The sequence below is a fragment of the Nicotiana tomentosiformis genome, chromosome 6, assembly GCF_000390325.3.
Source record: "Nicotiana tomentosiformis chromosome 6, ASM39032v3, whole genome shotgun sequence".
NCBI lineage: Eukaryota > Viridiplantae > Streptophyta > Magnoliopsida > Solanales > Solanaceae > Nicotiana > Nicotiana tomentosiformis.
Genome location: NC_090817.1, coordinates 30,560,306 through 30,570,162, shown reverse-complemented (window position 1 = coordinate 30,570,162; position 9,857 = coordinate 30,560,306). Strand labels below are relative to the sequence as shown.

The 9,857-nt window shown below is 38.7% G+C and overlaps 1 protein-coding gene across 1 annotated transcript; it reads right to left on the bottom strand.

The window, feature by feature from the left end:
* Positions 1-612: 612 nt before the first annotated feature.
* LOC138893739 (uncharacterized) lies at positions 613-1,635 on the bottom strand. The gene is made up of 3 exons (XM_070178397.1): positions 1,435-1,635; positions 1,192-1,329; positions 613-1,047 (listed from the first exon to the last, which is right to left on the bottom strand). The coding sequence occupies exons 1-3, from the start codon at positions 1,633-1,635 to the stop codon at positions 613-615; spliced, it is 774 nt and encodes a 257-aa protein (XP_070034498.1).
* Positions 1,636-9,857: the final 8,222 nt, after the last annotated feature.

Genomic DNA, 9,857 nt, shown 5'->3' with positions numbered 1-9,857 from the left:
TTGATTTTGAGTTCAAGCAAGCACTCACTTGACCATTACTCCTACAGGCTACATTACTCCGAGTTCGAAACATTCACTCGACTAATAAGCCTACGGGCTACTTTCATTTTGAGTTCGAGTAAGCACTCACTCGACCATTACGCCTACATGCTACATTACTTTTAGTTTGAATAATTCACTCGACTACTGAACCTACGGGATACATTACTTCAAACTAGAAATATTCGCTCAACCATTACGCCTACGGGATATATTACGTCGAGTTCGAATCATTCACTTTGACGGCTAATAAGCCTATAAGCTGCTTTCATTTTAAGTTTGAGCGAGCACTCACTCGACCATCATGCCTACGGGATATATTTATTCAAGTCCGAATCATTGACTCAACTAGCAAGCCTAAGGGCTACATCACTTCATGTCTGAAAAAATAATCGATCGATCATAGAGACTACGAAGTCAAAATTTGATTAAAGTTTTCACAAAAACAAGTCGACCAAGTTGTATACATACAAAATTGTCTACATGATTGATTACAAACGTAAACAAATTAAGAACTAAGCTTCCTAGTCATCCTCAGGGGCGTTCGCTTCTCTGTCGGGCTCTTCCCCGTCCTCAGATCGCTCTTGCTACCGCCATCATCATCATCATCAGAAGCCAAGGCTTCAGCTTCAGCTTCGAGCTCTTTAACCTTTTTATCTCCTCGGTAAGGTCGAAACCTCGAGCATGTATCTCCTCGAGGGTCTCCCTCCGAGACCTACATTTAGCAAGTTCGGAAACCCAATGAGCTCGAGCATCGGCAAGATCTGCCGCCTCCCATGCCTCCATCTGAGTAGCCTCGGCATCGGCCCGATACACAATAATGGACTTATCCGCCATGACTTTCGACGACTCAACCTCCGCCTTGGCCTCAGCAAGACGTGTTTCATGCTCCTCGATCCTCTTAGCTTGAGCCAACCCCTTTTGCTTGATGCTTCGAAGCTGAACATCGGCTGATAGTAATTTGGTCAAAATGGTTTCTTTTTTCGCTGCCAGGCGGTCGATAGTCTCCTTCCACCGATTACATTAAGCTTTGATTTGATCAACTTCTTCCCGAAGTAACCCGATCTTTTTAACCTTTTGCTGCAGATGAGACAACGAAGGGTTAACTTCCACAGTTGAGTCAGACCCATACTTTAACAGAACGTGGCTCACCTGCTTATCGAGTTCAGCCTCTTCTTCACGAACCTTAGCCAAATCCGCTTGGAGGTCCTTTATAGCCTCGTCATTTTGGGTGCAAAGAAGCCGGAGAGCGTCTCTCTCACCCAAGACCTTCTGAAGCTCGGCCTCACACTGACTAAGATGGACTCAAAACCTACTAATGGCCTGCACCGTAGGGAAAAAACACAAGTCAAGTATGGAAAAGAACAAAGAAACCAAGTGTAGAAACATCATTACCAGAGTAATGAAACGTTGGGCCTCCTCTAGCAGAAGAGAAGTGTCACCAATATCGGAAGAATCATTGAATCCAGTGAAGCAATCCTGAAAAGGGTCCCCTACACTAGAGACTCCACCCATATCGGGGGTCTTCAATTCACGAGCTTCCTTTAACGCCTCCTTAGAAAAGGTTGGAAGAGGAGGCGAATGACCCACTGTCATAGCCCCATGCAAATCACTCGGGGTGCTCCGATCAAGACTCGGGATTTCAGGACCGACCCCGACTAGTACAGCCACCATCGGCTCAGGAGCTCTAGCAACCTCGATACCTTTCGCAGATCGGATCACCAAAGCCGAGGCGTTATATTCTTCTTCTTATTTTTATTCTCTCAGTCATTGGACCGAGTCAATCGAAAGGGCAATTGCCTTCCTCCTCACCCTCCGAGTTTTGGGCTTGGGGTCCTCTGACCGAGAGGCAGCTCTTCGTTTCTTATCTTTCCCCGGTTTTGGGACCGGGGACTTGGTTTCTTCTTCACCGCTCAAAGGCCTCAAAGCAGCATCCTTGGTTACACCTGCGTGAAAGGAAATAAGTAACAAATTGAACACAAAGAATACTTCGAAGGAAATAAGAAGCAAAACCTTACCATGGTTCTTGGCCTCCCATCTACCTTTAGCCAAATCACGCCAAGTGCGTTCGGCATAAGAGGAAGTCGAGGCTAACTTATGAACCAATCCTCGAGGTCAGGTACCGCTTGTGGCATCCAAGGGGCAGCTAAATATCGTAGAAAGACATCAGAAAAAATCGGGAAAAGATACGAAAAACAAACAAGAAACACTTACGGTCGAAATTCCATTTCACGGGGAACGACATCTTCTCTTCCGGAATAAGGTCACGGGTCCTCACCCGAATATAACGATCCATCCAACCCCGATCCTTGTCTTCGTCGATGCTCGACATCAAATCCTTCGATCCCCGATGATGAAGTCTGATTAGTCCTCGAAAGATTTGAGGCCGATACAATCGTATGAGGTGATTCAGAGAAAAATCCAGCCCCCCGGCTTTCATAAAGAAGAAGCGAAGTAAGATCACTATACGCCATAGAGAGGGATGAATTTGACCGATGGTGACCTGATATCTTTTGCAAAAATCAATGATTACCCGGTCGACGGGTCCCAACGTGAAGGGGTAAGTGTAAACACTTAAAACCCCCTCCACATGAGTGATGACGCTCTCTTTGGGGGATGGAATTTGCAACACAATCTTGGGACCCCAGTTGCAGTCTTTTGTGACAGCCTCGAGATGACCCTCCATTATAGATCACATGTACATCGACATGTGCTCGCATCGACCCGGAACAGATGAAAGATTCTCAACATTAAAATCAATCTTCAGAGTGCACGTGCCGGGAACATAGTCATGAATGGATGGCTCCACCGGCGCCTTGTCATCGGACGGCCGTGAAGAAGAAGCTTTATCCTTCTAAGGTATAGTTTTTGAAGTTTTAGCCATTGATATGAGAGGAATAAAGGCAAAGGAAAGTGAAAAATTGACGACACCTAAAACTTCGGTGTAGATGGCTCTAAAGCAATGAAACAGAGGGAAACGATAAGAGAATTTGGAAGAGTGAAGGCGTAAAAGTGGCAAAAGTTAGATGGAAGGGTTATTTATAGGCTTGCATCATGTCGGTTCAATATCCGAAATGGCCTACCATCATCAGACAAAACATTAAATACCTTGAAAGACTAAATCGATGGGACAACTATCACATACGTCATAATCGGTCCCTGATAAAACGTTAGTTTGTTGTCCGATCGAACCGTCAAAGATCATGTCGATTCTCACCACATCCTTTATGAGAATCAAGGGGACTATCTGTATATGCTCAAAATAGATTTCGGTTTTCCTACGATTCAATCGAGATCAAGTGGCAAGAAACAGGAGTAGGATTTTGGAAGTAAGCTCCGAAGATGGTACAAACGAGCCTTGAGTCTAAAGACTGCTCGAGGGGTTAGCTCGATAATCTTATCGAGCCCGAGGCGTTGCTTCGAGGTCGAAAATGCACCACGCCCGCCCCGAAGGTCGAACTCAAGCCAAGACCGAAGAGCCAACCCAGTAACAGGTTCGAACCAGTATCGAGTTCGAGCCAGTATCGAGCTCACAGACAAGAGTCGTTGCAACCGCACCAAGAGAGAGAATCTTGACGGGAATCGAGGAAGAGATAAATCATCATGGGTCCTCCACTATATGCTTTATTTTATTATTTTATTTTAAATAATATAATGACCCTCTATTATAAAAGGGGGGATCCTTGTAAGCTAAAGGGGGTGGCAACAGATTGAAACAACAGACCTTTTCTTATAGACAAAGATATCTCCATGTGCTTGTCTTACTTCGTCCTATTCATTCTTTCTGTTCATCATTCTCATTCTCATAGTAAAAATACTTGTATTGTTATCTTTGTACCAAAGGATATTACGTATCCATCTTGATATTATGTTTCTTCTCTTTTCTTCCCATGTATAAAAAGAATCATAACAAACATTTAAATTATTTTCCTCTTCAATTGCTTTTGAATTTCTCTTGTTTTCAAACGAAGGTGTCTTTTTTGAATGGGTGTGGAGAAGGTGGACTGTGGTATTTGTTGTTTTGTTTTGAAAGTTAATGGTGATGGTGGTAGCTACGGCGTTGGAGGTAGCTATGGCGGTGACAACAGTGATAAGGTAGTGATAATTGAGGAAGAAAAATGACTAACTCCATAATTCAGTTGTATTTGTTCTTAATATCTACCGCACATCTCAAGAATTCTAGTTCTTCACTTTTCCTTCACCTTTTCTATTTTGAATCTCAAAAAACTTTAGGAACCAAGAATGCACCAAAGCTAGGAGCTTGCCACTATTATATAAAAATAAAAGGGCAGTTGACTTGGGCTTTTAATTTTTGGTGGATTGTTTCTTGTGGTCGGCGGATACTTTGCCGGCGAAGAGAAAGAGATGAGAGGGAGAAGATGGTTAAAGGGTGTAGTTGTAAATTTAAGTATTTTATTCTTAAAAAATAGTAATGACACGTGTCATGATTTTATTAGTGTGTGATATTACACATGTTTTACAAAATTGGTCTAGAAATAAATAGTGTGTATTAGATATACTTTTGAAAGGTTAAGTATGTAAGATGATTTTTGCCCTCAGAAAATGCGTAAGGGAGATTTGGTCCATAGTTTAGGTGGTAACTTATGTATTTTGCCTAACTTTAACATATTCAGGAAAAATATACATTTTTTTCTCTTATATAGAAGCAACAGATTGAGCTTCTTGAGCAACATGTTTCATCAACATGTATGCTTGGGAACTTTAAGTAGTATTATTTAACTGTTTGAACAAAAGACATGTGCTAAAGGACACATGAACCACACACATCTACCAAATTATTTGAGAACTAAACTATTGTTGGTTGAGGCTATCTTTAATGGACATGTGGAAGATATGGGATCCACAGTACTCTACAACTCCATTCTTTAATTCGTAGTTCTTGTTATAAAATAAAAATTGTAAAGTAAAGACAAGTATAGAAAGAAACTGATATATTATTTAACTTCAAACTGATGTATATAATGAACTGAAAACTCCTCTATTTATAGAAGAAAGGAAGCAGCTGTGAGACTTTTTTTGAGCTTCTTGTAAGCTGCCTGCATGAACTAGTTACACCATGCATGTTTAATAAGAAGATGCTGCAAATTATTTCATTGAGCTGCTTATAGATAAATTTCAATAGAGTACCAAATGGATAATCTTCTTCAGAAAGATTATCTATAGCGGAGTAATAAATAGATATCCATAATATAATTATTTTCATAACACTCCCCCCCGGATGTTCATTAAAAGATATTGTCTCGTTAAAACCTTACAAGGAAAAGCCCAGTGGAAAAAATACTAGTGAAGGAAAAAAGAGTACACATATTTAGTAATACACATTTCTAGCTGCCTCATTAAAAACCTTACAAGAAAAATCCCATGGAAAAAAACTTAGTAAGGAAAAAAGAGTACATCATGTATTTCACTCCCCCTGATGAAAACCTTATTTCAAATATTTGAGTCTCCGCATTTTAATTTTGTATACCATCTTCTCAAAAGTTGAAGTTGGCAAAGATTTAGTGAACAAATATGCTGGATTGTCACTTGAACAGATTTGTTGCACATCGATGTCACCATTTTTCTGAAGATCATGTGTGTAGAATAATTTTGGTCAAATGTGCTTCGTTCTATCTCCTTTTATAAATTTTCCCTTTAATTGGGCTATGCATGCAACATTGTCTTCGTATAAAATTGTGGATCTTTTTTCACATTCCAAATCACATTTTTCTTGAATAAAATGAATCACTGATCTCAAGCATACACATTCCCTACTTGCTTCATGAATAGCTATTATCTCAGCATGATTTGAAGAAGTAGCAACAATTGATTGCTTTGTGGAGCGCCATGATATGATAGTACCTCCACATGTAAACACGTATCCAGTTTGAGATTGAGCTTTATGGGAATCAGATAAATAACTTGCATCTGTATAACCAACAAGATCTGCACTACCTTTGTTAGCATAAAACAAACTCATATCAAGATTTCTCTTTAAATATCTAAAAATATGCTTAATCACATTCCAATGTCTCTGTGTAGGAGAAGAGCTATATCTTACTAGTAAATTAACAGAAAATGCTATGTCAGACCTTGTAGCATTAGCAAGATTCGTAAGTGCACCAATTGCACTGAGATAGAGTGTTTCAGGACCAAGGAGTTCCTCATCCTCTTCTAGAGGTCGGAATGGGTCCTTATTCATTTCAAGTGATCGAACAACCATTGGTGTACTCAATGGGTGCGCTTTATCCATGTAAAAGCGTTTTAAGACCCTTTTTGTATAGACAGATTGATGTATAAAGATCCTGTTTGCTAAATGTTCAATTTGCAGTCCAAGAGAAAGTTTTTTCTTTCCAAGATTTTTCATCTCAAATTCTTTCTTAAGATATTCAATTAACTTTTGGAGCTCTTGTAGAGTTCCAATAAGATTTATGTCATCAACATAAACAACAAGTATAGCAAATTCTAATGTCATTTTCTTTATAAAAATACATGGACAAATAACATTATTTATGTAATCCTCTTTCAACAAATATTCACTAAGGTGATTATATCACATGCGCACAGATTGATTTAAACCGTACAAAGATCTTTGTAATCTGATTGAGTACATTTCACGGTACTTTGAACTATATGCTTCAGGCATTTTAAATCCTTCAGGGATCTTCATATAGACTTAATCAAATGAGTCATATAGGTTATGACTTGCATTTAGATGGAATGACATCTTCAGGTGTCTGGATTACAGGTCCGATCCTCACAATCATTTATAATATTATGTATTATATTGTATAAAGTATATCGCCGACGATCATTTTGTATCGGTTCCTAAGCGACATAACTTATTGAGATCTCATCACTTTCTTTATTTTCAGGTACTTGAACTTCTTCTGGAGTTTGATGAAATGTTATGTCGTGGGATCTTCTAAAGCTCATTTCCTCCTCATTATGATCATTTTGATCATTTGCTCCTATCAATTTTCAAGGATTGTTACCCTTGGAACTGATCGGTTTACTACGCTTCATGCGTGCAGTGAACTTTATCTTTCAGGGACTTTAATTTTAATAGGAGAATTTGCAGCTGAAATATAATATTTAATTTTGGATCAACAAATGCTTCTGGCATTTGACTTGAATTATCTTTTAAGTGAGGATCATATTAATGATAATTCGATTCATATAGCATATTTTCTAGCTGTTTATTCCATCCCCCAAATATTAGAAAAACTAACACATATCTCTAATCTTCTTTGACAAACCTATCTTTGTGCATTATGGTAGAGAAATTAATCATACCACACATCAAAAGTTATTAGATAGTAAAAATATTTGGTTTCTGATCCTAAACCAATTGTGAGGGGAGGACTTATCATATTTTGTTGGTTTGATGCATACAAGTGTTGTTGTAAGCAATTTAGAAAATCTTAGACCAACACATGTGGCTTTGTTCTAATAAGCAACAATTTAGCCATTAATAGGAGGTATTCAATGCTAAACTAGCTTGGATATAAACCAACATTATCAAGATGAACTATCTTGATTTCATAATCTGAAAATTATGCTCTTAATTGAGAAAAATAATTTCAAATGTCAAACTGCGTGTTGACAATAAACACACATGTAACCATCTCATATGTGCATATATAAGTGGTTCACAAAATAGGTGAATGAGTACATATTCACCTTTTATATATTTCAGAATTCAGGGGTTTTAGTCCCAACTTTAGCTGGTATAATTAATTTATTATGAGAACAAGCAACACAAGAGAATTTTTGAAAAATCTTCTAGTTCTTTAATTTATGTTTATCATAATTGTCAATTAGCTCATGATATTTAAACCAGATGGCAAATGCAAACTTCAAGTTTATCATCGCTTGTGCTATCTTTTAGTAAACTTCTAGTTTGCTATGACATAAACTTTTGCATTAGTAAACTTCTAATATACTATGGCTACTTTTGTATCAGCAAATTTCTGTTTTACAGTAGCTATTTTTGCCGCAGTAAAACTTCTGATTTACGGTAACTGCTTTTGCATTAGTAAACTTCTGGTTTACTTTAAGATGTAGTACAAATTGAAGAATAAGGTGGGTAACTTCTCACATACATATTATTTTACCCCTATGATTGTGGAAACATGAAGATTTTCAATCTTCTAGTCATTTGTAGTCTCAATATGTGTAACGACCCGGCCAGTCATTTTGAATATTATAACCCCGTTCCGCCATTTACTGTTCAATTTATGCCTTAAAATTAATTTATGACTTATCGGATTAGTTGGTTCGGGTCCGGAAGGAATTCGGAGTGAAATGAGACACTTAGTCTCATAATTGAAACTTTTAAGATAGAAAAGTTGCTCGGATGTGGATTTGTGTGTAAACGACCTCGGATTTAAATTTTGATGATTTAAATATCCCCGTATGGTGATTTTGGACTTAGGAGCGTGTTCGGAGATTTTTTTGGAGGTCCGTAGAGGAATTAGACTTGAAATGCTGAAAGTTGAATTTTTGGGAAGTTTGACCGGGGGTTGACTTTTTGATATCAGGGTCGAAATCCGATTCTGAAGATTTTAATAGGTCTGTTATGTCATTTATGACTTGTGTGCAAAATTTGAGGTCAATCGGACGTGATTTGATAGGTTTCGATGTTGTTTGTAGAAATGAAAAGTTTCAAAGTTTATTAGGCTTGAATCTATGTGTGATTCGTATTTTTAGTATTGTTGGATGTGATTTAAAGACTCGACTAAGTTCGTATGATGTTTTAGGACTTGTTGATATATTTGGTTGAGGTCCCGAGGGCCTCGACGAGTTTCGGATGGTTAACGGATCAAAAAGTGGACTAAAATAGATGCTGCAATTTCCTTCTGCTGCAAATTCCTCCTCCCATAAACGATCCCAAAAGCGAGCCCAGAAGCGAGCCCAAAATCTCCCAGAATCGAGCCCTGAATCATGCCCAGAATAGGGCCATGATCGAGCCCAAGATCGAGCCCAAAAGCGAGCCAAGAAGCGAGCCAAGAATCGAAGTAATGATCGAAGGCAGGGTCGGGGGTCATGATTGAGGGTCATGATCGAAGCCATGATCGAAGGCATGATCGAAGGCAGGATCGAAGGCCAGGGTCGAGGGCCATGATCGAGGGCCAGAATCGAGGATCAGAATAGAGGCCTAGAATCGAGGGTCAGAATTGAGGCCTAGGATTGAAACTCAGTACCGAGGCCTAGGATCGAGGCCCAAGATCGAGGAACACGATCGAAGGCCCAGGATCGAGGGCTATCTGGGCAGAATTATAAAGTAGGGGACTTCGTACCATTCGCCATTTTCGACAAAATAAAGCTTGAGGAGAGGCGATTTTTGATAAAATTTTAAGGAAAACTTGAGGTAAGTCCCTTGTGATCATTTCTACTCCATAATATTGAATTATCATCGAATAATCCGACTAGATTACATGTTTTTGAGGTGTAAATCGCAGATTTGAACTTAGAAATTTGGAAATAAAATTTGATGATTTGGAGGTCGAGTTGAGGTCTGATTTTTGTAAAATTAGTATGGGTAGACTCGTGGTGGAATGGACTTTCAGATTTTGTAACTTTTGTCGAGTTCCGAGACGTGGGCCCCATGGGAAATTTTTGAGCTAAATTTCGAATTTTTATGGAAAATTAGTATTTTCTTATGGAATTAATTCTAATAAATTTTATTGACTGAATCGAATTATTGTGACTAGATTCGAGGCAATGGAGGCCGATTTGAGAGGCAAAGGCATAGCAAAATAAAGAATTTCACGTTTTGAGGTAAGTAATAGTTATAAATCTTGTCCTGAGGGTAT

What these genes read in the sequence shown, in the direction of transcription:
- LOC138893739 (XM_070178397.1), bottom strand. Translation starts at nt 1,635, where the DNA reads ATGACAGTGGGTCATTCGCCTCCTCTTCCAACCTTTTCTAAGGAGGCG. An exon ending in CCCAACGTTTCATTACTCTG is followed by an intron (nt 1,330 to 1,434) that starts GTAATGATGTTT and finishes CATCTTAGTCAG; the next exon opens with TGTGAGGCCGAGCTTCAGAA. An exon ending in AGGCTGAACTCGATAAGCAG is followed by an intron (nt 1,048 to 1,191) that starts GTGAGCCACGTT and finishes AATCGGTGGAAG; the next exon opens with GAGACTATCGACCGCCTGGC.